Consider the following 27,892-nt stretch of genomic DNA (forward strand, 5'->3'; position numbering starts at 1 on the left):
TTAAATTGCGAAAATCAAAGTGAAATATGAGTCTGGGACTCTTGATGGATTCAGACATGCCATTATTTTAAGACTTAATTTCCAAGAAATTTCTCTCTATCTATTGCCAGAAGCTTTAATTTCGTAAGAGGTGGCCACAAACAACTCGCCTTCATGTAGCCCTGTCCCCCGCCATTTCATTGCCCTGCTCCCAGCTCACACACCCCTCTATCATATACCTTTCCACGCCATCCCTCCACCTCATCCATGGTCTCCCCCTCCCCCTCCCCCCCCTCCACCTCACTCACATACACTTCCCTCGTCAGTCTCTCACTCTCCATCCTCTCCACATGGCCAAACCATCTAAATGTGTTTCTCCTAACGCTTTCTATCACATCCACATTCACACCACAACGCTCCTTCACATCCTCATTTGTCACTCTGTCTCTCCATGTGACTCCATATGCTCCTCTGAAATAACTCATTTCCACTGCTTTCACTCTTGACTTCTCTCCCTCCAACAAGGTTCAAGCTTCATTTCCATACGTTAGAGCTGGTATCACGATGCTGTCATGTAGTAGCTTTTTCACTTCCATGTTTCTTATCGCTGCTTGCAATGAACCGGCAACCTTTCTTCTCTGTTGTACCATTTCAAGCATTTCACCCTCTAAATTTCTATCCTTACTCATCACACTATCCAAGTACTTAAACGTACCCAAATTTTCCATTTCCTCCTCATCCAGCCTCACTCTACAGTCACTGACTTCACTTCTCTCGAAGACCACATCTTTACTCTTCCCTACATTCACCTTTAGATTCCGTTTCTTACACACTCTCTCAAATTCATTCATCAAGCACTGCAGCTCCCCTTCGTCTTCACCTAACAAAACAGTATCATTTGCAAACAACAGTACTGGAAGTTTCCAAACTCTGTCCTCTCTCACTAGGGCCGTTCCAACATCCACTCTCCTACCTAGTATCTCATTTATAACCCCATCCATATCCAGATTGAACACCCATGGAGACATGACACATCCTTGTTTCAATCCAACCTTGAACTAAAAAAAGCACTCAGTTCACTATCCACACGCACTGCAGCCTTAGCACCCTCATACATCCTCTTCACTGCCTTCAACAGCTACTCCATATATTCTTAATACTTTCCACAATCCTTGTCTATCCACCCTGTCATATGCTTTCCCCAAATCCATGAAGGCCGCATACAACTTCTTTCCCTTCTCTAGAAACTTTTCCACTAAAGATCTAAGAATGAATATCTGATCAACACAACCTCTTCCACTCCTAAAATCTCCCTCTTCTTCTCCCACTAATTCCTCTGTTATTTTCCTAACTCTGTCAATAAGTATCCTACCATATACTTTTCCAATTACACTAAGAGGACCAATGCTCTTATGATTACCACACACTTCTTTTTCCCCTTTCCCTTTGTACAAGGGAATATTTATATCTGACTTCCAATACTCCGGGACTACCTTCCTCCTAGGCCAATCGGGACATCTTCCACATCCATTCCACTACTATCTCCCCCCCATGCTTCAGCATTTCACCCCACTCATCAATTCCTGGGACTTTCCCCAGTTTAACTTTCTTCATTGCTTGCACAACTTCCATCCTACTGATTTCTTTCTCTCTTCTCGCATCCCTCCTTCTCTGTCTCTATGTTCAACAATTCCTTAAAGTGTTCTCTTTATCTGCTCACTTTTTCTCCCTTCTCCACTCGTAATGCAAGATATTCACAGAAAAAATCTGTGAGATGTGAGATGGTGTGTGGGGTGAAGAGAAGACGAAAGGGGGTGCAAGGAACAGCATGGTGGAATGAAGAAGTGAGAGAGGCTGTGGGAAAAAAGAAAGCATATAGTAGTGGATGAGAAACAGGGGCGTGGAAGAAGTTGAGACATGGAAGAGAGTGTTATATGTAGAGAGGAAGAAGGAGGTGAAAAGATTAGTAAGAAAGTAAGAAGAAAACGGATAAGGAATTTGAAAGGAACTTGAGTGTAAAGTGGAAGGAACGTAAGAAAATATTCTGGAAAGAGGTAAATAGAGTTAGACAGGGTGCCAAAGAAGTTAGTTGAGGAGTGAAAGATAAAAATAGTAGATTACTAATGGAGAAGGGAAAAAAGTGAGCCAAGAAAATTCTTCTATGAAAATGTCTTCCACATAAGCAAATGTTAACTAGTATTAATTAAAAGAAAAACTTGTAAAACAGGCATCAATATGCATTCTTACTAGCACAAAAATGAATGTATTTGTGTGAGATGTAGACAAATGTTCAGACACATTTTCTGATTTCTTTAAGGAATCTCTATACTGATGCAGATTTCATATTATGTCAATGATTAAGATCCAAAAAACCATCTTAGCATATACTGTACTATAGGAGGCTGAACTCATCTGGATGTTAACTTAATGAAGAATACTGCCTGGCAGTTGGTTATATACTGCAACATTAATTAAAGAAAGAAAATGATATTAACCTGGGATGGGATCGAGTCCTGCAGCGAGGTGGAGTGAGGGTGTGTTGTAGTTGAGGGTCTGGCCGGGGGTGATGCAGAACTCCGGGATGGTGCCACCGGGGTCCATGCCATCCACAGGGCTCATCAGCACCTGCCCTTTCACTTTCCCACACGTGCTCTTCAAGTACTCCACCAACACGTGGCTCCCCGCAGAGTGACCACCCACTGTAACAGGTAACCAGGATGAAAATATAACTCACGGATGTAATACAAAGTAATACAGCTTTGTTCCTCTTCATAGGAACAAAGGCCTGTGGACCCTCCCAAGAAACAACGGCTGTGGCATGTTGGAGCTGCTGATGGGGAGGCCCTCAGACAGTACTTCTTTGATTTTCCCTGGAATAATATTTACTTCCATGGCCAAGAGTCATCTGAGTATGCCATGCACATTTCGGAGGTTATTCTCTCGGGCATGGAAGCATACATTCCTTTCTCTTATCCTGCGACTAGTGAAAAAAAAAAAAAGCTTGGTTTAATCACGCTTGTTCTAATGATGCACTCGATGAAAGGAAAGACACATTTTATGAAAAGTTGCAAGAAGGAGTAGGAAGGGTACCTAGACATGATGTTTTGATCTGCGTTGGAGATTTTAATGCAGTAATGGGCTGCTCAAATGAGGGATTTGAGGCATGTATGGGTAAGATGGGAGTTGGTAGTAGGATGAGTGAAAACGGAGTGAGGTTTGGAAGCTTCTGTCTAGCAAATGACTTAGTCATCGGGGGCACACTCTTTCAGCATTGCAATATACACAAGACAACTTGGGTGTCGCCGTGTGGAAAATATAAAAATCAGATTGATCACATCGCCATCAGTAGGAGGCATAGAAGTTCTCTGCTAGATGTTCATGTTAAACGGGGAGCGGATATTGGTAGTGACCATCAACTCAGCATTGCAAAAATAGGGTTTAAACTTAAAAATCAGAAGAAGGAAAAATCTGGTGTTGGTAGATACGATATTGTTAAGCTTAGAAGGGAAGGAGAAGAAAAGGAGGAATTCAGATTAGAATGCAGAAATAGGTTTTTGGTGTTGGAAACGTTGGAAGAGGGGGAGAGAAGTGTAGATGAGATGTGGGAGGATGTGAACAAAGTTTTGCATGAGACTGCTGAATGTACGATTGGAAGGAGATATAGATTCAGGAGAAAGAAATGGATATCAGAGGAAACGTGGGATATAATAAAAAGGAGAGGTGAGGCTAAATTGAGGAGTGAGATGCAATGCGTTGATGAACGAGAGATTGAATTAGCAAGAGCTGCGTACTGGAGTTTGAATTCAGAAGTAAGAAGGTTAGCTAGGAGAGATAAAAGAAGATGTGTGGATGAAAAGGTTGCAGAGACTGAAATCTTAATAAACAAAAATGATGGACGGAGTCAAAGAATAGCATATGAATCGATTAGAGAACTGAGTGGTAATGCAGGTAAACGCAAGGAAATACCAGTTAGAGACTGGGCAGGAAATTTATTGACCAAAGATGGAGATATTAAAAATAGATGGAAAGAGCATTTTGAGACAGTTCTTAATAGACCAATACCACCAGAAGAGGATATACCGTCTGCTCAGGAAGATTTAAATATAGAAACAGGAGAGTTGAGGCTTGCAGAAGTGGAGAAAGCAGTAAAACAGTTAAAGAATAACAAGGCACCAGGGGAGGATGGTTTATTTCCGGAAATGTTTAAAGTGGAGGGGGATAGATTAATAATGATCTTGACCAAGCTATTCAATAAGATATGGGTGACGGGGTTACTACCATCAGTTTGGAAGAATGGTGTAATTGTTAAAATTCCGAAGAAGGGAGACCTGAGTGAATGTGGTAATTGGAGGGGAATCTCTTTGTCACCGATAGCTTTGAAAGTTTTCAGTAGAGTGTTGTTAAATAGGTTGGAGCCAGTGGTTGAGGGTATTCTGAGGGATGAACAGGCTGGTTTTAGAAAGGGACGTGGTTGCAATGATCATATCTTTATAGTTAGGCATTTGATGCAGCAAGTTAATGAAATGAGAGTACCGTTAAGTCTTTGTTTTGTTGATTTTGAAAAGGCTTTTGATAGTGTTTCGAGAGAGACTATGGGGAAGATCATGAGACATTATGGAATACCAGAGGAGTTTGTGAGGGTCATTATGAACATGCATGAGGACACATTTTGTAAAGTGATGGTTGATGGCTGTCTGAGTGATTCGTTTGAAGTCAAGTCCGGAGTAATTCAAGGTGGTGTTCTATCGCCTTTACTATTTATATTGGTCATTGATTACATTATGAAACGCGTTGGAACAGAAACCGGTGCAGGTATACTTTGGGGAGAAAACAGGAAACTTTTGGATTTAGATTATGCAGATGATATAGTTTTGATTTGTGATGGGCCAGAAGAGATGCAGAGAGTGTTGGACTGTTTGGTGAGTGAAGGTCGCAAGGTGGGTTTGGTTATTAATTGTGGAAAAACTGAAATAATCAATATGAATATGGAAAATGCGCAGGAATGTGTAATTGGAGGTATGGTTGTAAAGCAAGTTGATAGGTTTAAATATTTAGGTACTTATTTAGCCAAGGATGGTTCTTTGAACTTTGAATTCGAGGAAAGGTTAAAGAGGGCTAATCAGGCAATGGGAATGCTTAAAAATATTTGGAATAATAACAATTTTTCTGTTCATACAAAAATCAAACTTTATAAGGTAATGGTTAGGAGTATCTTAATTTATGGACACGAGTCTTGGTACAGCACAGTGACTATGGAAAATAAATTTTGGTGTTTGAAAATAAAGCACTTAGAAAAATATTAGGAGTTAAGTGGTGGGAAAGGATACCAAATAGTAGAATTAGAGAAATAACGGGAGTGCAGCCGATCGATGAATATGTTAGATTCTCACGATGAAAGTGGCTAGGACATGTGTATAGGAGACAGGGAATAGTACGAGGTACACCAGGGTGGGTGGCACTTGGTAGGAGAGGTAGAGGAAGGCCAAAAGAGACGTGGGTGAGGACAATGAGACGGGAAGCTGGAGATGAGTGTTGGGGAGATCTTGAGGAGTTAGCACAAGATAGGATGTGGTGGTGTGAGTTCATCGAGGCCCTATGCATCCCCGAGGGTGCCACAGGAAATGATTGATTGATTGATTGATTGTTCTAATGCTGTCCACAACAAGGAGAGAGCCTACAAATGTATCAAAGTCAACAAACCCCTGAATCACGTTTCTTTTGTGTTTCTTCCAAAAATTGAGCTAAGTCTGTTCTTCACTCTGTTAAAAATAATTTCATTCATACTCAGTGCTCTGAACTTTCCAACTCAGATTCTTCCCTCTCCTTCTGGCACCTTGCCGAAACATTCCTAACAATTTAAACTCATCATCCTTCCCGCCACTTCTCCACTCTGATGTCTTTATAACTGTTTCTTCTACCGATAAAACAAAACTCTTTGCTTTGACTTTCTCCTCCAAGTCCACCTTAGATAATTCCGGTTCTTTTCCTTCATCACTTTCTGGAATGGACCGTCAGATTTCTTCCTGTTTGACTTTTGAAATCTTTTATACATCCGGACCTTTAAATGCATCCGATCTGTCTGTCTGTCTGTCTGTCTGTCTCTCTCTCTCTCTCTCTCTCTCTCTCTCTCTCTCCTTGGATCGAATTCCCATTGCTTCAAACAGAGTTACTTCTCTAACTGTATGACCACCACCTCATCCTCTTATGGACAACAATACTATAACTGGTGTCATACTCACGGACAATGTTTTCCAGGTCGAGGTGAACGGTGGGTGGGATACCGTTCCTGTGCAATATGTCCTCGAGGTGTTCCTCCGCCCATTCCATCACAGAGACAAAGATTGGCACCTTGTCCTTGGGGTTGAGGGGTAGTGTGATGCGCCACGGCAGCAGCACCGCCACACCGTGTGACGCCATGTGGTCCATCGTCTGTGTATAGCGATACATATTAGCCCAGTGATGTATTTTTGTAGTTTACTGTGGCATTCTCAAGATGCTTTTCCTGAACTTTGGAAAGCCTCTAACACTGAAAGGTAAATGAAGATTACATTCAGCACCTGGAATTCCTAGAGTCTTTCCTGGAGTGAAAAAAAAAAAACTCTGAAGACAAAAAAAATCATCATCATCATCATCATCCGGACCTCCTTTCCCACCCAAGAGCAGAGTGAGGAGTAGCAATGTCCAAACAGCCCAAATTTGCCCAATCCAATGGGCCACACTTCCATTCACTCATCATTCTAGCCCCGGGAATCCTGGCTCCATCGGATACGCCGAAAACATTCACCACGTTCTGTAGCTTCACATAATCGTACATGATAGAGTCAATCCAGATGCTGCCACGTTAAAAGGGGGTGCCAAATTCCCTGATCATGCACTTCTCCTCACAACATTCATCCAGCCAGTTCGATCTCCTGTCTATTTCCTAGCCTCACCGACTTCCAAACCTTGCTTCCTCACACACTCATCCACCACATCTCTACACCGTCTCCTTGGCCTACCTCGCCTCCTCCCTCCTTCGAATTCGCTCAGATATATATACCTTTTTCACCACTCTGTTGTTATCTATTCTCTCCACATGACCATACCATCTCAGTACATTCTCTTCGATTCTGGTGTCCACCGACTTCCTTACTCCGCATCTTTCACGAATCACATTATTTCGTATCCTGTCCATCCTCTATACTCCACATACATTCCTCAGCAGTCCCATCTCCACTGCTCTTACTCTTGACTTTTCATTTTCATGCCACACCATAGTCTCAAATCCATATGTTAAAGTTGGCACTAATACTCCTTCATGTAAGCCTCGTGCAGCTGCAACAATCAAGCCTCTGTTTCTTATCGAGGCCTTCATTGCACCAGCCATTTTTCTTCCTTGTGTCACTCTACTTTCCACTTCTTTTGCACTTTTCCTCTCTTTTCTATCACTGTACTCAGGTATTAGAACTCTTACCAATTCCAGTTTCTCTCCATTCACTGTTACATCGCACTGGGAGCCATCTTCTCTCTCAATAACCATCACTTTACTCTTTTCTACATTAACTCTTAAGGCACGACGTTCACGGACCTCAGTAAAACTCTGCACTAGCCTACCAAGTTCTTGTCCGGTACTTGCAAGCAGTACTGCATCATCAGCATACAACAAATCTGAGATATTCCATCCATCACCATTCATTACCAACGCCATCTCTCTCTCCATTACTGTTGTTTTTATTTCTCTCATCATCTCATCCATACATATATTGAACAACCATGGGGACATCACAAAACCTTATCACACGCCCACACAGATTGTGAACCATTCACTTAGATGCCGATTAACCCATACAAATGTTTCACTACCATCATAAAATCTCTTGACGGCATGAAGCAGCATAACCACTACACCGTACATGGGCATAACTTTCCTCAAGCCTTCTCTGTCCACTTTGTCGGATGCTTTTCTCAGATCCATGAATGCCATAAACACCTTATGATCCTTCTCACAAGCCTTCTGTACTATCTGTCCCACTGCAAATATTTGATCCACACATCCTCTGCCAGTCCTAAAGCCACCCTGTTCATCACTCACTAGGACTTCTGATATATCTCTCTTACTTTCTCTATAACAGTTCTTTCATATATCTTCCCTACCACACTCAATAAACTTGTGCCACGATAGTTCTTGCACTCACTTCGCTCACGTTTGTTTTTGTACAGGGTTACAGTCATAGCCTTTTTCCACTCTGCAGGCACAGTTTCACTCATCCATGCCTTGTTACATATCTCCAACAAGCACTTCATTCCACTCTCTCCACCACACTTATGCATGTCTGCATACACCTCATCAACCCCAGCTGCTTTCCCATTTTCCAGCCGCTTCACAGCACTCTTCACCTGTGCGAGTGTCACGTCTCCTGTTAGTGCATTCCTTCTCTGCACACGCCCAAAACCAAACATGTTTTGAGCTGCTCTGCTCTCTCTGTTCCCATTCATCAGGCTTTCGAAATATCCTTTCCATCTGGTCCTTACTTCATCCCCATGGGTTAATAATCTACCACCTACATCCTTCACACCATCACATTTCTTTCTGCTTTCACTTCTACATTTCCGCACCTTTTTCCAGAATAATTTTCTATTTTCAGAGTAGTTCGCATTCAATTTTCTTCCTAGATCCTCATTTACCTCCTTCTCTTTCCTCTTCACTAGTCTCTTTACGTGCTTCTTGCTCTCAACATATTCAGTTCTTATTTCAACTGAACCCCTATCCTGCATTCACTTTAGCCACTTCTTCCTCTTTTCCTCCGCTGCTCTGTTTACCTCCTGATTCCACCATGCCGAACCTTTCTTCTTCGTTGTTACTCTTGCCACACCACACACCGCTTTAGCATTCCTAACTAAGCAATCCCTTTATGCATTCCACAGACTGTGCAGATCCATTTCATTCCAATTCACCATTTCTAACTCCTCCTCTCCTTTAGTCCTGTAATCACCTACCGTTTCTTTGACCCTCAGCTTCTCAATTTTCAGTCTTTCTCCCTGATTGCTTCTCTCTCTCCTGATCCACCTCACTCCTCTCAATTTGATCTTGCATACCACAACCATATAATCTGACAAACCTCCACATCGTCCTCTCACGGCCCTCGTATCAGCACCCATTCCCATCATCGACCTCTCTACAAGCATGTAATCAATCAGACTTCTTTCATTACGATCCCCGTTCCCTCTGTATCATGTATATGTATGTGCATCTCTGTGTTTGAAATACGAGTTACAAATGCACAATTTCCTCTCCTGACATATATCCTTTAGTCTCTTTCCATTATCATTTTCTCCAGGTACCCCATAACAACACACAACGCATTATGTCATCCTCAGGACCACTGCCTACTCTTCCGTTCATATCCCCCATTACGAGCACTTTATAACTCCTGGGCATTTCTCCCACTACTTCTCTCTCTCACGCCCGTCCTCTTGCGCATATGCTACAATCACTGCCACTTTCACCTTCACAAACTTGAACTTGACATACATACACCTCAAGCTGACACATTTGTAGTCTCTCATTCCCCTCTGCCACACCTCATTCATCAACAAAGCAACTCCTCCCTTGCATCTTCCTTGCCCATTCATGCCCGATCTTACACATTTCACATCCTCCCACTCCTCCACTTCACACCCTTTCATCTTCGTTTCACACAGTGCCATCAGGGCATATCTCACACTCTTGAACACATTCACCATTTCCATCCTTTTGCTCTCCTCATTCACACCTCTCACATTCCACATGGCCATGCGAATCTACCCATTTGATCGGGGCCCTGGGCAGGTATTGGACCCTCCGAGGCTCTCTGAAACGAATGTCATGATTAAGTGATTTTGGATAGGGGAATCTGGAGGACACTTAACCCTGCCAGATACCCCGGTTATATGGTTACCACCCAGCGTAGTAAATGGTTTCCTGGGTACAGGAAACCATTTGGCTTTTGACTCAGTGTAGAGATCATATGGCATCTCTACACTGAATGAGTGGACGATGGGTGCCCCCACCTACCATAGAACGCCATAGAACTACCGACATCTGTTGCCTACTTCTTTCCGCACCTTTATCATCTTCTGTGTCTGTCATCCTCTCATCTTATTTTTTCCATTCTTCCTGTCACTTTTATTATTCGTCTTTCCACTTCATGCATCTCCACAATGAGTGAAAATCCTTATTGTTTCCTGTAACCCAAAAAAACAAACACAGTGCTGGGTGGTAACCGTATAACTAAGCAAGAGGGTGATGTGGAGCCTATACTCAGTTTTTTTTTTTATGGAGGCGAAGATGCACTTGACAGATTGGTGATTATTGGCTGAATGCAACATCACTTCATAATTTAGCATTATTAACTGACAACAAATATCTGAGGGGGAAATTTGGGTTAGTAAATATTTTTTGGATATGTTGCTTTCAGCCAATCATCATGAACCTGTCAAGTGCATCTTCGCCTCAATAAAGAAAATGGAGTATAGTATGGTTCCACAAATGCAGCGTCCATTCCAAAAAAAAACTCCACACTCTTCTACACGCCTAGAATGTGTGGCGAGGGAACGTCAGTTCACTGCACGGAACGACCCTGTAGGGGCGATTGATTGACTGCAGTTGATGGGTCTGCTCGGCCAGAAAGACTGGGGTTGTGCAGGAGCAGCAACAACAAAAACAACAACAACAACTCTGACACGTTATGTATATTTCATTTACTCTACAGACAGAAAATGATACAGAGCACAGGAGAGCGTTATAGCAGTGAAGCAGCTCCTTCTGACTGCTGTATCTCCTCCAGGTACAAAAGCGCCTCCTGCTCGTAGGCTGAGAATGGAATAAAAATGAACTGAAATCCTTGTGAAATTAGGAGGCTCTCAGGCACTTCTTCCTGCGTGATTTATTTTGTCCTTCACTATTATCATTGAAGGACGTTATGACTTTGCAGTATAGTAGTAGTTGTAGTAGTAGTAATAATAATAATAATAATAATAATAATAATAATAATAATAATAATAATAATAATAATAATATAATAATAATAATTATTATTATTATTATTATTATTATTATTATTATTATCGTTATTATTTGTATTACCACCAGAAACCTCATCTTCTAAGTCTATATCAGTTCCAGTTCATGAGTCATATTGTCCATTTCAGCTCTAGAGCCCCTTCTAAGATGGATAATGATAGCCACTACTGACTCTACCACACGGACCAAGCACAATACGGAAAGAGGTGTCAGTAATGAAAGCGTGCTTGTGAATTTGGAAGTGTTGTTCTGATTATGTCCGTGTGTGGTAGTGTCTGTCTGTCATAGGTGTGATCCGACAGGGTGCTGCCATATGAACAGACGTAGTACAATCATCCACTTTAAATGTTCGCCACTGATCAGATTTTCAACTCAAAGCTCAGGGAACACATAGATCGGGAGACGTTCAAGTTACAGTCGAGCCAGCGTGGATGTTGTCCCCTGTGCGTGTGAATCTGACCTATTTACTTATTGCTACATGTCAGATTGTTTTATTTTGCTTATGAGTCTCCTTCGTCATATGAGAGTGGGTTACATATTACATGCAATTTACCTTTTCAGTGTGGACATCTATCTATAAATTGCCAGACGCCTTAATCCCGTAAGGGGTGGCCACAAACAAACAGCCTCCATGTTACCCGGTCCCCCGCCATTTCACTGTCCTGCTGGGAGCAGGACAGTGAAATGGCTCCCTCTCTCATATACCTCTCCACTCCATTCCTCCATCTCATCATTGGCCTCCTCCTTCCTCTCCCCCCCCCCCTCACTTTACTCACACACATTCTCCTCGTTAGTCTCACGCTCTCCACCCTCTCCACATGGCCAAACGAGATCAGTGTATTTCTCCTAACGCTTTCTATTACATCCACATCCACACCGCAAAACTCTTTCACTTCCTCATTTGTCAGTCTGTCTCCATGTAACTCAACATGCTCCTCAAATAACTTATTTCCACTGCTCTCACTCTTGACTTGTGTTCACCCATCAAAGTCCAAGCTTGACTTCCATACATTAGAGTTGGTATCACAATACTGTCATGCAGCGACTTTTTTACTTCCATGCTCACTTCCCTGTTCCTTATCACTGCTTTCAATGAACCAGCAACCTTTCTTCCCTACTGTACCCTTTCAAGCACTTCACCCTCTAAACTTCCGTCCTTACTCATCACACTACCCAAGTACTGAAACGCACACATTTTTCACTTCCCCATCATCCAGCCTCACTGTACACATTCAGTGACTTCATTTCTCTCGAAGACAATAACTTTACTGTTCCCTACATTCACCTTTACATTCTGTTTCTCGCACACTCTCCCAAACTCATTCACCAAGCCTTGAATTTCCTCTTTGTCTTCACTTAACAATATAGGATCATTTGCAAACAATAGCACAGGGAGTTTCCAAACACTGCTCTACCTAGTACTTCTTTTTAGAACCCCATCCATTTACAGACTGAACAACCACGGGGACATGACACATCCCTGTTTCAACCCAACATTCAGAAAGAAGAATTCGCCAAATTCACTATCCTCATGCACTGTAGCATTGGCCCCCTCATATATACTCTTCACGGCATTTAACAACTTCCCATTTACTTCATATATTCTTAATATTTTCCACAGTCCTTGTCTACCCTCGCCGTCATATGCTCTCTTCAGACCCATGAAGGTGGCTGTTGTCGCTGCACGTTTTGTTGAGAGGTAGTAAGCACTTTACACTGGTTAAGGCGAATAACTCGCATGGTTAACGATGTTTTGCCTAGATCGTTGGTTATTAATTGAAGGTTAAAGCTACTGCTAATGGTGCAGAGTTGTCAAGATAGACACATGGTGAGAGGTGTTCCTTGGTGTGAGATCAAGGGGTCAGGCTCCGCACGTGTTGGTCATCTTTCATGATGGGAGTGCGTACACTACAGAAACAGTAGGAAGAAAAGTCAGTCTGGAGATTGAGTGTGGAGAGTTAACACATAGAGTCCGCGAACTAAGGCTGTGAGTGTGCCACAACCGTGGGTAACAGTAACGTCAGTAGCCACACGCTATGTCCCCATGAAGTCATAGACCCTCACCACATAAGTTATGTCATCACGTGTGGTAGCACTAAGTGGCTAAGGATCGATGTAACTGTGGCACACACATGTGTGTATGAATATATGTATATATACCAGTGACTATGATGGATATGATAGACCAGTGTGCTTATAATGCTGAAGATTTGATGTTCATGCTGTGTGTTAAATGCTAAGCAGTATGAATGTAGAGTGTCTCTCTGTTGCTGCAGGTTTAACAAATATAGGAACAAGTCCAACTGGCAGATCCTGTAACTGTATTATCCTGAAGATTTGGGTATAGTACGGTGGTGACTACAGTCAAACATGAGGTCTGTCGGCAAGCTGATCGGAGACTAAAGTACGAGTTGGGTTACTACGAGGCGAAGATTCATCTCAAGGAACTAGCTGGGGGGCCGAGCGAGTCGGGTTGATGGTGCGACACTCGTTATCTTCGGTTTGACGGCCATGAACACCTGGGCCAGTCCCGACGTGTGTATCTAACGTTAAGTGTACGTGTACAAACACATGTTTGTCACGTATGGTGTGCAAATCCCATGGAGTGAAAACTTAGTAATATATTTGTGTTTCATTGTGAGGAAATAGCGTTGTGTTGCGTACTTGAGTTGTTAGCGCATATAATGTTGTGTACAGGTGATTACTAGCACTAAAATACAGCTTATAAATCTTGTGAAGTGAGCGGGTGGTATGTTCAATCAATGTTGGACTTACACGTAATAAGATAAACTGCATCGTAACATGGAGTTACGAGACTTGTCATGTGTATTAATACGTAAGGTGATGTGTGCATGTGACAGGTTTACGTAATGTATGGTGTGCAGATCCTGTGGAGTGAACGCCAAATAAAATACAGTATTTGTTTAACCCCTTAACCGCGGGGCGTCACTTTCGTGATGCTTGGGAGCAAGGAATCATACCGCGGGGCATCACTTTTGTGATTCTGTGTTATTTTGAATTCACCTGGGCTTTCAAGTGGTGGCTTGTATCATCTAACAGTACTGCCTATGTCCAACACTAGTCAGCACTCCTAATCTCATCTGTACTCCCATCCATTGTTGACAATTTAGCCATTTTTCCCCGTTCTTGACTCCCCTCCCTACCTCCCCTCCATTACCCTATCCTCTTGCCTGCCCAGCCGTGCTATGCTAAGTAAATCTTCCCTGGAATTTTTCACTGATTTCACCCATTGAAATAAGCCCTATTCCCTATTCTTATACCAAATAATATATACAGGAAAGAAATAAGGTAAGTGAGAGTGCCATACACCTAGAATTGGCTAATTATCACCTGACAACACCTCACATGCACTTGTTTGCTAATTTTTGCTGTTTATTTCCCCTTGAAATATGCTATATAATCTATTTTCGTAATAAAAATATATATAAGAAAGGAAGGGAGAAGCCTAAGTGATATTTACATTCACCTGGTACTACCTAATTATTGCAGGCCACCACACTGTATTCTATGCTAAGTAAATCTTCCCTGGAATTTTCAACTGATTTCATCCATTGAAATAAGCCCTATGCCCTATTCTTATATCATATAATATATACAAAAAAGAAATAAGGTAAGTGATAGTGCCATACACCTGGAATTGGCTAATTATCACCTGACAACACCTCACGTGCACTCGTTCCCTAATTTTCGCTGTTTATTTCCCCTTGAAATATGCCATATAATCTATTTTCGTAATAAATATACATATAAGGAGGGAAGGGAGAAACCTAAGTGATATTCACATTCACCTGGAACTAACTAATTTACTCTGTATTGTCTTGGTTTCCTGCCAATCATTTCATTGCTATATATTAGCAGGTCTCACAAGGCTAAAGTTGGTAGTATTGCACTCACCCAAGCCAGCCAGGCGGCAGGAGGCCACCACTATCAGTTCACTGTCGTCTTTCAAAGTGAAGGTATGTCTGATTTGCTCCTGCTAACTTCCGCCGTTTTTCAGCCCCATGCAAAGGACCCTGTGACCTTTACCTCCTACTAAACCTCGTGTGGAAAGAGGTAAAGGGCTGACAATTGATAAAAGAGTGACTACGATCTTTCTATTGAGTAGAACAGTGCAAGTGGAATTGTTATAATGTGTAAATAATGTGTAAACAGCAAGTGAGAGCAATGAATGTAACTATACGTGAATAGTGGAAAATAGTTTTATAAGTTATTTCAAGTGACAGTGCATAACACAGTGTAAATAAAACAGAAATGTAAATAGCGTAAATAAAATAGAGAACGTAAATAGAAATGTAAATGAGTAGTATTATAAGAATACGAGTATATACCCTAGAAGTAATGAAAGTGAAAGTTTCACTCTAGCATGTATGAAAACTATGAGTTATGAGAGTGAAGGTGAAAGTGACATTCACTCTCAATGCTAGCATACAGGACGAGAAAGTGAATGCTACGTACTTTACTGAAAGAAATTGAATGCCTACAGTGATAATAAACTACTATTACTGAAGGAAACATATGGATAAAGACTGTAGATATATATAAGTGTTATATAGTGATAGAAATATAAACTGTAAGTGTTTTTATGAATAATAAATGACAGAACACCAGCAGCGAACTAGCGCAAGTGGGAAGGTCATACGCCCTGGTAATTTTCATTGCTTACACAGTGTTTGTTTTTGGAGTATGGATTCCAAACTATTTGCGAATCATAGAATAGTGTTTCTAGTGATAATATTAGACTGTGGTAATCATATTACGGATTCTCGGGAAGTGTAAAGTGGAGACTTTGTTACCCAACTTCAGAGGTCTCCACAAGTCCTATGGTACTCGACGAAGGCTCAACAAACACCCCAGGAGAAAGCTGAAGGTATGTGCCATAAGCATAGATGATTTTAATATTCTAGGACTAATAACTGATTTTTGGCAAATATTTTTAGTCTATCGAAGCGCGAATATCCCCTCGGGAGCCGCAAGAAAAAGCAAAACAAGCCCGCGGTTAAAGGATTAATAAAACTGCGTTGTGGTTGTGTGCTTGAGTAGTTAGCACGGATTTATAATGTGTAATGGTGATCTTTAGTGATAAATACGACCTACAGATTTATTTGTGTGGAAGACAGTGCTACATACAGTTCACTGTGAGATTCCCTTAAACATGCATTAAATGGAATACGAGTCAGGTGTGGCTTGGCTTGGGGATAAGAAATTTGTTAATTATCCACTTATATAATTAGGTGTGAAGTTACTAACCAACACCGGGGTGGGATGTTTACAAGCCTGTCAGTATTCATTCCATAACACAATTATCCTGTAAGAGGGCACTGGCACAGAGGTGCATAGTGTGAGTGTCAAGGGGTCCAGACGTTGAACCTGACGAGTTGCTTCAGTGTGTTATGAAAGTAGCATGCCAAACTCACATGCACTACACTCACGTACTGTAACTAGTGGGCAAGGATAAGGTTATACTGTTCATTTCTCGCCCCATGCATTTATCTAGGTCACCAGCTGTGCTGTCATTTATAACCATTATACTGTCGAGAGTGTTGGTATATGTCAAGGTCACAAAAGGACAGCAGAACGAATGTGCATGAGTAACATCCGGCGAAGGCTGTACCAAGTGCAGCGAGAGGGCTTATGGCTGTAGTCTTAAACTGTGGCCAGACGTTCACCTTGCCCTACGCGTATCTTTTGATGAACTAAACGCACGAAAGGGAGAATGTTCCCCGATGAACAGGAGAGGATTACCCCAGTGTAGTACTGGAATCTGCGAGGAGTCTCATAGCACCCCTTCACATGTCCCTTCGTCATATTATAGTAGCCTTGTGCAAAGAGTTTGAAGGACCCTATGGTGTGTGTGATTGGAACTTAATTTAATGATAAAAACACAGTGTACAGAAAAAAATCAAGTGTTTAATATTTTTATCGTTTTAAAAGACTTCACCACTCCGGAGATGGTTAATTTACAATGATACGAAAACTAAGATGAGATACGGTATCCACTTCCATTATATTTTTTTCAGTATTTTTACGAAGCTGTTTAGATATGGTGATTGATACTTTTATAAATAGTTTGATTATTTCATGAAATGATTCCTACAGTAAACAATGGCCGGACGAATCGTGCACAGCCAGCTAGTTTGAAATACAAAGTCTCATCATGTTTGCATTCGGTAAACTTTTACAAGTCCGTACTATTTTGCTTTGGGTTGGCAGTACAGTATATTTTTCTGGTGTATTTTGGTGTGATTTGAACGAATTAGACCTTTATTTTCGGTGCTCGTGATTGGTTTTCAAATTAGCCCTCCCCCCCCCAAGTGTCCTGGGGTAACTGGTGGGTTTTCAGGGTTCTGGGTGGGAAAAGTGGCAAAAACAAGCATTTGGAGCAGAAATACAATCAAAATCGGTGCGACCAGCCAAGGTGTATTCATAGGGTTATAAATGACCGAATGAACTACTCTGAAGCTATGTCTGTCACTGAATTTTCCCCATTGGATAGGTATGGTATACATACTCATACATAGTATTCAAGAATTAATATCAGTTTTTCATGATAAATTAGGTAAGAATTGCTAACATTAAGAGATTATATTGTATATGAACCTTAGAAACTGCCATTTTCTTTTCAATATTTAAAATTAAAAACTAATCAGTGTTACCAACTGTTTGCTACAGCTACCCACATGAAGGGGTGCACTCTCACCCTGTCAAGATTACCACTTACGTTGAAGGTGTGAGCTTCCACTTCGAGCGGGGTGTGGGAAGGGTAACGCCTGCCCTCAGTTTCAAGACTATGGACATTAGTTTATGCAGTATATGGGCAACGTCAGTGTTACATGTGTCTATTGCCATGAAGTAGGGCAAGGGTGTAAAGTTAACCACCCTGCCTTCTGTGGATGGGAGACTAAGTACGAAAGTTAATCATGGATGAAATCCGGCATGAAACTTTGGGTCCAGCTCTATGGATGAGGCAACACTGATGGTTGACACTGACGAAACAGTTTCTGAAAATACGGATGCAAGTAAAGAGCTGATGTTACTAGAAGAATACAGCAACTCCTCCGTCCAAAGGCACGAGTCGCATGAAGCCTTGGCAATGTGTGCACCTGAAGCACCTAGAATTTCAAGTGAATTTGGCGCATTGAAACAATGGCGACAGACGCCATACAGGAGTTCAGAGCTCTTACAATTGAGCTAAGAGAGAACCTAAGAGTTCGAATCATTGAGCAGCCTCCTATGCCTAGAACAACAGGAACTCAAGGGCTAGAGGATGAGGTGGATTCTAGCTCCAACTCAGTATGCCATGATACAAGTAGTCAGGTCGAGATCGTCAATGACCCACCACTTGATCCAGGGGCAAATAGAGGGCTGGAGACCAAGAAAGTTGTGGAAGGGGACAATGCTCGAGTGCCTGATGTAAAGAAGCTTATAGCAACAATCCAAATCCCACAAGCAACACTGCCGAAATTTCATGGGATGAGTAGGGCGGAATTCTGGTAATTCATGCATACCTTTCGGCGATATGTGAAGCATGAAGACATACCTGACGTCCACAAATACCAAATTCTGATGGATCCGTGTGTGAGTGAGGCAGTGCTGCTGGGATGCGATTACCTAGACCCTCCACAAGCCTATAACAGGGCACTGAACATTCTGCAGGAGAGGTTTGGATACGACTATGCATATACTAATCACATGGTAATGACACTTCTGGATTCTCCACCCATGAGAGCCAATGATGACGAGGAAACAAAATGCCTAGTGCATTTGTGGGCCACAGTGAGCCACCTCAAGTAAATGGATCTTATGCTAGAGCTGGAAACCAAAGTTTCCACAGGATAGTCATGAAATTTCCTCCCAAACTGAGGGAATGATGCATATATACTGTGAGGAAGTACCAGAAGAAATCTGGCAAAAAGACAAGACTAGTGAAGGGACTAGCAAATTACCTTGAAGAAAACGGTATAGTTCTGGGTGATAAGGAGATGGTGCAGGAGAAGCCAAAACTGACTTACAGGAGCAACAGATGGTAGGGCTACTTACTGGGACAGAAACAACCAACCAACAGGAACGACCTGGCCAAAGCCAGGCTGGTTGTCCATTGTGTAGTAAGCCACATGGCTTGGCAAGGTGCAGTTGCTTCAGAAGTATGACACTCAGCAACAGGAAACATACAGTACCCAGACTCAAGGGATGCTTCATGTGCCTGAAGGTGGGGCACACAGTCACTGAATGTTGGTCAAGCTTCCGTTGTCGTAAAAATGGTTGCTAGGAGACACATGCAAGCCTGCTTCATTACCCAGACACTGCTCAAGACCTGAGGCCATCAAATCTGGTCATCTCTAAGAAGGCTGGTGACTGTACTGTGAGTATAGTTCAAGAATGTAGAGGATGCAAATGCAGCTGAAAGAGGGACTCAGAGGGACAAGTGAAGGATAACACGAGTACAGGTGATCAAAGGGCAGACAGAACGCTTATATTGCAATACATAGCGAATGAGAGCAGAAGCTTCCACACCATTGTAGCAAATAGGATTGCTGTCATTCAAGACCTGTCTAGCATCGAACAGTGGAGACACGTCAGTACGGTGCTGAACCTGTAAGATGATGCTGGCAGAGGGCTGCACGCACTTGAATTAACGAGCGGCTCTAGGTGGATCCATTACCCTGAATTCCTACATGCTGATGAGTGTCAGTGGCCTCAGAGAGAAGAGCTTCCACTATAGCTAAATGAAGCATTGGAGGTAAAGGAAAACTCTAGCATGGTTTCCCTCACTGTGGGCAGAGAGAAGAACACTGTGACCCTCTCCAAGCTGTGGGGTTACTATTCGTCCTGGTTTCAACTGCAGAGGGGAGTGGCTTGGCTCAGACGATTTGCCCACTAGTTACAAGGAAGAAATATGGCACCATGGCCTGAAGAACAGGAGAGATTGAACGCACAGTCAGTACAACTTGCCAAGGAGGCAATCCTCTGTGCTGTCCAAAGGGATTCATATGGTGTAGAAGTTACAACACTGATGCATGGATCACTCGCCATCAACAACAGGTTGTACACATTAGAACCATTTCTGGACATGACCAGTTTACTTTGAACAGGCGGCAGGTTGAGGGCGCACCATGCAGCATAGACCAGACTGAACCAATCATCTTGTCACGTGATCACCCTTTCACCACCATCATCATCAGAGAAATGCATGAAAGTCGGGCCGGGCACCCTGGTCGTGAGCACATGTTGGTGTGCCAACAACAATGGTACTGGATTCCAGGCAGCAGGTGGCTGTTGGACAAGATCTTTACAGCTGCATCACATATTGGAAGAACAATTGGTCAGCTGCTTCCCAATGTACTTACCACTGGACTGGACACTAGCTGGGAAGGCCACATTTACTTTCACTGGGACAGACTGTTTCGGTCCATTTCTGGTGAAACGAGGCAGAAAGCAGATGAAGCTTTGGGGATGCATCTTAACCTTGTTACATAGCCTATGATTTCATCATCCTTTGTGTAATTTTAACGCACAGTATGCTGCATGTTTGATCACGAGCGTGTTCTGCCTCAGTCCCACCCTTCTACCGTTATAGTAGAGTAAGTCGTTCTCTCTGTTGTCCAGAGCGGGATTGTCAACTCTATGTCCCCATGGCTTCATTTGCGCGTCCTTATTACAAGTTGTATCAAGCTCTCCTGGCTCCTATATAATGAGCTCAGTCTCTGCATCATTGCCACTTAGATCTGCTCCTCATTTTGTTCACATCTTTGTCCTCCCCTGTACAGATATTATTATTGTGAGTGCTCAAGAAATCTCCAACCATCTAGCAGCTGTGTGTAATTTGAGTATAACTGTTGTTGCATTTTTTCTTGTACTGTATAGCGTAAGTTTAATTTGTAGGCCTAGTGAAGTTTTTGTGATTCGTGTGGGGTTCTTTATGTCAGTCATTTTTGATAATAGTTTGTATCTGTAATTATTTATCTGGCATTCACTGAGTATTATCTGGTATCTCATTTTATCAGGGCTGACTTAGATAAATTTACTCTTGCTAATTTTGTGTTAATATAGGCTATTGCAGTTAACCATATATTTAACCTGTTTATTTGCCATTACATTATCCTTATGAGTCCTGAATGTTTTGTTGTTAGTTTGAGCATTAAACTTTAACTTGTAATTTTACCTAACTCTTTTGATTTGAACCTGGAACTTTACGGGACAGTAGTGTGTTACATAGCCTATGATTTCATCATCCTTTGTGTAATTTTAACGCACAGTATGCTGCATGTTTGATCACGAGCGTGTTCTGCCTCAGTCCCACCCTTCTACCGTTATAGTAGAGTAAGTCGTTCTCTCTGTTGTCCAGAGCGGGATTGTCAACTCTATGTCCCCATGGCTTCATTTGCGTGTCCTTATTACAAGTTGTATCAAGCTCTCCTGGCTCCTATATAATGAGCTCAGTCTCTGCATCATTGCCACTTAGATCTGCTCCTCATTTTGTTCACATCTCTGTCCTCCCCTGTACAATTATTATTATTGTGAGTGCTCAAGAAATCTCCAAACATCTAGCAGCTGTGTGTAATTTGAGTATAACTGTTGTTGTATTTTTTCTTGTACTGTGTAGCATAAGGTTAATTCTTAGGCCTAGTGAGGTTTTGATTAAAGTTGGGTTGTGTCAGTTATTTTTGATAATAGTTTGTATCTGTAATTATTTATCTGGCATTCACTGAGTATTATCTGGTATCTCATTTTATCAGGGCTGACTTAGATAAATTTACTCTTGCTAATTTCGTGTTAATAGAGGCTATTGCAGTTAACCATATATTTAACCTGTTTTTGCCATTACATTATCCTTATGAGTCCTGATTGTTTTGTTGCTAATTTAAGCATTAAACTTTAACTTGTAATTTTACCTAACTCTTTTGTTTTGAACCTGGAACTTTACGGGACAGTAGTGACTCTTCGTATTCCCACTTAAAGTGTACATTATCTTTCTCTGTTCCGTAACATAAATTTGGCGACCTCACCAGGATATTCAGGATATTATCATAAGGATATTGTTTGATATTTTGTGACTGTGATATATTCATGATGGCTACTATTTCTACACTTGATGAAGCCAGGGATTTTTTGTCAAATGTGCAAACAGTGTGTGATATAGAAAACAGAACAAAGAATGAACTTAAGCTCGTTGCTCAACAATTGGGAATTGCAGTTCACTCTCATCATTCTAAAGATCAAATTGTTGGCATGATTAATAAAAGCTTGTTTAATGTAACTCCTCCAAATGAGCAAACGCAGATTGAATTAGCTAAGTTACAGCTAGCCCTGCAGGAGGCTAAGGCTAAGGAGGCTGAATTTCAGGCAAAAGCTAAGGAGGCTGAGGCACAAGTTGAAATTGCTAGGATTCAGGCAGACCATGAGTATCGCATGAAACAAGGTGGAACTGGATCATCTAGCTCTGATGATTTTGATGTGGCTAAAAATGTTAAACTTGTCCCTCCTTTTAATGAATCTGATTTAACAAAGTATTTTCAGTTGTTTGAGAGGGTAGCTACAGGTTTTAATTGGCCTAAGGAGTATTGGCCAGTACTCCTTCAAACTGTTCTCACCGGTAAAGCTCAAGTAACTTATGCATCTTTGCCTCAGGATCAATGCGATAATTATGATGTAGTTAAGAGCTTGATTCTTAAGGCCTATGAGCTTGTTCCTGAAGCTTATAGAGTAAAATTTAGGACAACTTACAAGCAAGATAAGCAATCCTATGTTGAGTATGCAAAAATCAAAGAAGATTTGTTAGAGCAGTGGTTAAATTCTAAGAATGTGGATTCTGATTTTGGTAAATTTAAGCAGATGATTTTGCTGGAGGATTTCAAAAGGTGTATTAGTAAAGATGTAAGCCTATATCTTGATGAGAAAAGAATAGATAATTTGTCTGATGCTGCAGTTTTAGCTGATGAGTATGTTCTCACTCACAAGAGATATTCTAGAGAAAAAGGGAAAGCTGAGAGTAAGTACGTTGCCTCTACTCAGAGTACAGGTAACAGGAAAGAGAATAAGGATGATGTTTCTCAGGAAGTAAATACCAGCTTCACCTCTAGATTTCAGAAAAGTAAATGTACTTATTGTAGAAAGCTTGGTCATACTACGGAGAGATGTTTCAGGAGACAGCGTGATGTGAACAAAAAGGAGTCTTTAAATATTCAGTCAATTGGTCTAGTGTCCACTCTTGAGAGTTCCCAGAATTCTTTAACTGAGTTAACTGAACCTGCTTTGAGGGGTAACTTAAATTCTCATGATGGAGCTCCTCTTTTGAGCAGTAACGTGGGTGACACTCTCAAGAGTTCATGTGCTAATTTCCTGTCTGATGGTTTTGTCAGTCCTCTGGACAGTAATGACAGGAAATCAGTTCAAATATATCGTGATACAGGTGCTTGCCAATCCCTTATGCTGACCAGTGTTCTAGGCTCTGATGTTAATTCCTCTGATGAAACTGTAATCTTACAAGGTGTAGGGAATAATTACTTCTCTGTCCCTCTGTGCAGAGTGAATTTAGAGTCTGGTTTTGTTAATGGTTCCGTTATGGTTGGGTTGGTTGAGACACTCCCAATGTCAGGTGTAACTTTCTTACTTGGAAATGATATTGGTGGAAGTCAAGTGTGTCCAGCTCCTCAGTTGTCTAGTGAGCCAGTGGCTGCGTCCCAGGATTGTGGTGTCCCTGATGTGTTCCCTGCATGTGCTGTCACTAGGGCTAAGTCTAAAGTTACTGGTGATTTAGAGGATAATGATGATGATGATGTTATCCTAGCTGACACTTTTCTTGCTAATTTGGACCACTCACCAGATGAGGCAGTACCCCGTAGTGTTGATAATTTGTCTCGTCAAGAGTTGGTTGAGTTGCAGGTTGCTGACCCTGAGTTGAAAGGTCTAGCTAACTCTGCTTGCAGTGAGGAAGAGTCAGCTGGTGCTTCTACTTGTTATTATGTAAAGTCAGGAGTACTTATGAGGAAGTGGAGACCCCCAACAGCATCAGCCGACTGTGAATGGGAGGTTGTACATCAAGTTGTCATCCCTCGTGTTTGTAGGCAGGATATCATTAGAGTGGCTCATGATTCCAGTTTGGCAGGACACCTTGGAGTGAGGAAGACTGTGGCACGCATTTTGAAACACTTCTACTGGCCAGGTATCTTCAGGGATGTTTCCTGGTATTGTAAGTCTTGTCACACCTGTCAAGTTGTGGGGAAGTGTAATCAGACCGAAAAGGTTGCACCTCTAGTTCCCATTCCTCCTTTTGAGGCGCCTTTCACCCGTGTGTTGGTGGATATTGTGGGCCCTCTTCCTAAGACTTCTTCAGGATTTTCTTATGTGTTGACCATGATTGATATGGCTACTCGTTATCCTGAAGCCATTCCACTTAGAAATATCTCAGCAAAGAACGTGGTTAAGGAAATGCTGGGGTTCTTCACAAAGTTTGGTCTGCCCAAGGAGGTACAGTCAGACCGAGGAAGTAATTTCATGTCAAATGTTTTCAAGCAGTCTCTGAAAGAGTTGGGCATCACCCAGATCACGTCTTCAGCTTACCATCCCCAGACCCAAGGAGCGTTGGAGAGATATCATCAAACACTCAAATCGATGCTCAAGAAATACTGTTTGGAACATCAGAAAGACTGGGATAAAGGTCTTCCATTCGTTGTGTTTGCTGCAAGAGAATCTCCAAATGAATCACTGGGCTTCTCACCTTTTGAACTACTGTTTGGCCATGAAGTAAGAGGACCCCTTAAGCTACTCAAGGAATGCTGGCTGTCGGAGGAAGATGACGTCAACCTGCTGGAGTATGTGATGAAGTTCAAAGAACGGCTGTCCACTGCTTTACAGCTGGCGAGAGAGAATTTAGGAGCTGCTCAGGAGAAGATGAAGACTTGGTATGATAAGAAGTCCAGGTTACGCCACTTTCAGCCAGGAGATCAGGTTTTGATTCTGCTACCAGTTCATGGGCAACCTCTTCAAGCCAAGTTTAGTGGCCCTTATTTCGTGGAGAAGAAACTCAGTGATGTCAGCTATGTCATCGCCACACCAGATCGTAGAAAGAGCAAGCAACTATGTCACATCAACATGCTAAAGTTATATCACAGGCGGGATGAAAATAATCCAGTCTGCACTGTAGCTGTTCCACCCGAGTCTGCAAGTGAAGCTCTCCCATGCAGTATGGGCCTGAGTGATAGTTTGGGGAAGAATCCTGATATCATGAATGATCTCCAGACTAAGCTTTCTCATCTACCACCCAAGGAAAGGCAGGAGTTTTCGGCATTACTGCAGGAGTACCCGCAAGTGTTCCGTGCCACTCCAGGAAGAACCACTGTGTTGATGCATGATGTCGATGTTGGAGACGCAAAGCCAATTAAATTGCCTCCTTACCGTGTGAACCCAGTGAAAGTTCCTCTTATCCAGCAGGAGCTTGGCTACCTGTTGGACCACAAGATGATTGAGCCCAGTCAGAGCGAGTGGAGTTCTCCTGTCACTCTGGTCCCTAAGCCAGGTGGGTCACAGCGGCTTTGCATCGACTACAGACGTGTTAATCAGATAACCAAAACAGACACTTACCCTCTCCCTCGTGTGGAAGATTGCATAGACAAGATCGGAAAGGCTAGGTACATAAGTAAGTTTGATTTGTTAAAGGGATACTGGCAAGTACCTATGACTGAACGTGCTAGGGAGATCTCATGTTTTGTAACACTAGGAAAGGCTTTTGCATGTTCAGTAATGCCGTATGGTATGAAGAATGCACCAGCCACATTTCAGAAGCTCATGAATGTTGTGACAGAGGGTTTGGCGGGGTGTGTTGTTTGTGTTGATGATGTATTAATCTTCAGTGACAACTGGAAAGATCACCTATGCCATGTCAGTGGGTTTCTTGACCGTTTGGTTCATGCTGATCTTGTAGCTAATTTATCAAAGTGTGAGTTTGGTCAAGCTAAAGTTCAGTACCTTGGGTATGTAATTGGTGATGGACATGTTGCACCACCAGGAGCTAAGGTTCAGGTTATAAGTGATCTTCCCAGACCTAAAAGTAGGAAAGAGCTACAAAGATTTTTGGAAATGGTAGGTTATTACAGGAGATTTGTTCTTAACTTTTCTATTCTTGTATCACCACTTACAGACCTACTGAAAAAGGGAGTTGAATTTGTCTGGACCGATAACTGTGAATCCTCTTTCAACAAACTTAAAGCTATTCTATTAAGTCAGCCAGTGCTCGCTACTCCAAATTTTGCTAAGCCTTTTAAGATGGCTGTTGATGCAAGTGATACAGGAGCTGGGGCTGTTTTGCTGCAAGAGGATGATCAGGGTATTGAACATCCTGTATCTTATTACAGTAAGAAGTTCACTCCACCTCAAAAGAACTACTCAACTATTGAGAAAGAGCTTTTGGCCTTGATTTTGGGTTTACAGCATTTTTCATTTTATTTGTGTTCTGGTTTTGACCCCATAGTCATTTATACCGATCATAACCCACTGAAATTCCTTAGTAAGTTTAAAGATAAAAATCAGAGATTGACAAGATGGAGTCTACTTCTTCAGGAGTATTCATTAGACATACAACATGTCAAGGGGAAAGAAAATGTTATTGCAGATTGCTTATCTAGACTTTAGACAGATTGTTTTAGAGTAATAAGAAATTTCCTTTGTAAATTTCTTTTTCTTTGTGGGGAGGTGTTACATAGCCTATGATTTCATCATCCTTTGTGTAATTTTAACGCACAGTATGCTGCATGTTTGATCACGAGCGTGTTCTGCCTCAGTCCCACCCTTCTACCGTTATAGTAGAGTAAGTCGTTCTCTCTGTTGTCCAGAGCGGGATTGTCAACTCTATGTCCCCATGGCTTCATTTGCGCGTCCTTATTACAAGTTGTATCAAGCTCTCCTGGCTCCTATATAATGAGCTCAGTCTCTGCATCATTGCCACTTAGATCTGCTCCTCATTTTGTTCACATCTCTGTCCTCCCCTGTACAATTATTATTATTGTGAGTGCTCAAGAAATCTCCAAACATCTAGCAGCTGTGTGTAATTTGAGTATAACTGTTGTTGTATTTTTTCTTGTACTGTGTAGCATAAGGTTAATTCTTAGGCCTAGTGAGGTTTTGATTAAAGTTGGGTTGTGTCAGTTATTTTTGATAATAGTTTGTATCTGTAATTATTTATCTGGCATTCACTGAGTATTATCTGGTATCTCATTTTATCAGGGCTGACTTAGATAAATTTACTCTTGCTAATTTCGTGTTAATAGAGGCTATTGCAGTTAACCATATATTTAACCTGTTTTTGCCATTACATTATCCTTATGAGTCCTGAATGTTTTGTTGTTAATTTAAGCATTAAACTTTAACTTGTAATTTTACCTAACTCTTTTGTTTTGAACCTGGAACTTTACGGGACAGTAGTGACTCTTCGTATTCTCACTTACAGTGTACATTATCTTTCTCTGTTCCGTAACAACCTGCATAGCCACTAGAACTATTCACTTGGAGATCTTGGCCTCTCTGGATTCAAATGCCTTCTTAAATGCAGTAACAAAGTTTGTTAGCCATAGAGGGTGACCAGAATGCCTCTGCTCGGCCAATGGTACCAACATGGTTAGGGATGAGAAAGGAGCTGAAGGCTGCTGCTAGAAGCTGGGGAAAGGATGCTTGGGTCAATGATACACTGCAAATTGAGGGCACTGAGTGGGTATTCAATCCAGTGACAGCCTCGCATATGGGGGGCGCATAGGAGAGCCAAATCCATACAATCAGGAAGGTCCTATGTGTTGTCATTGGCTCCCAGGTCTTAGACTATGAACACCTGCAAACACTGTTTTGTGAAGTGGAGGCTATTATGAA

General features: G+C 41.9%; 1 protein-coding gene across 1 annotated transcript in view; it reads right to left on the bottom strand.

Annotated features, from left to right (window-relative positions):
• The window catches only part of LOC145394485 (uncharacterized), a 49,168-nt gene that overhangs the window by 16,799 nt on the left and 4,477 nt on the right, over positions 1–27,892 (bottom strand). The window contains exons 2-3 of the mRNA XM_080268336.1: positions 6,219–6,408; positions 2,475–2,678 (exon numbers count right to left, since the gene is read on the bottom strand). Coding sequence (XP_080124462.1) covers positions 2,475–2,678; positions 6,219–6,408 — 394 coding nt within the window. The remainder of the gene's footprint in view (positions 1–2,474; positions 2,679–6,218; positions 6,409–27,892) is intronic.

Source organism: Coenobita brevimanus, chromosome 27 (genome assembly GCF_032717465.1).
Source record: "Coenobita brevimanus isolate Jiangsu-jjx chromosome 27, ASM3271746v2, whole genome shotgun sequence".
Lineage (NCBI taxonomy): Eukaryota > Metazoa > Arthropoda > Malacostraca > Decapoda > Coenobitidae > Coenobita > Coenobita brevimanus.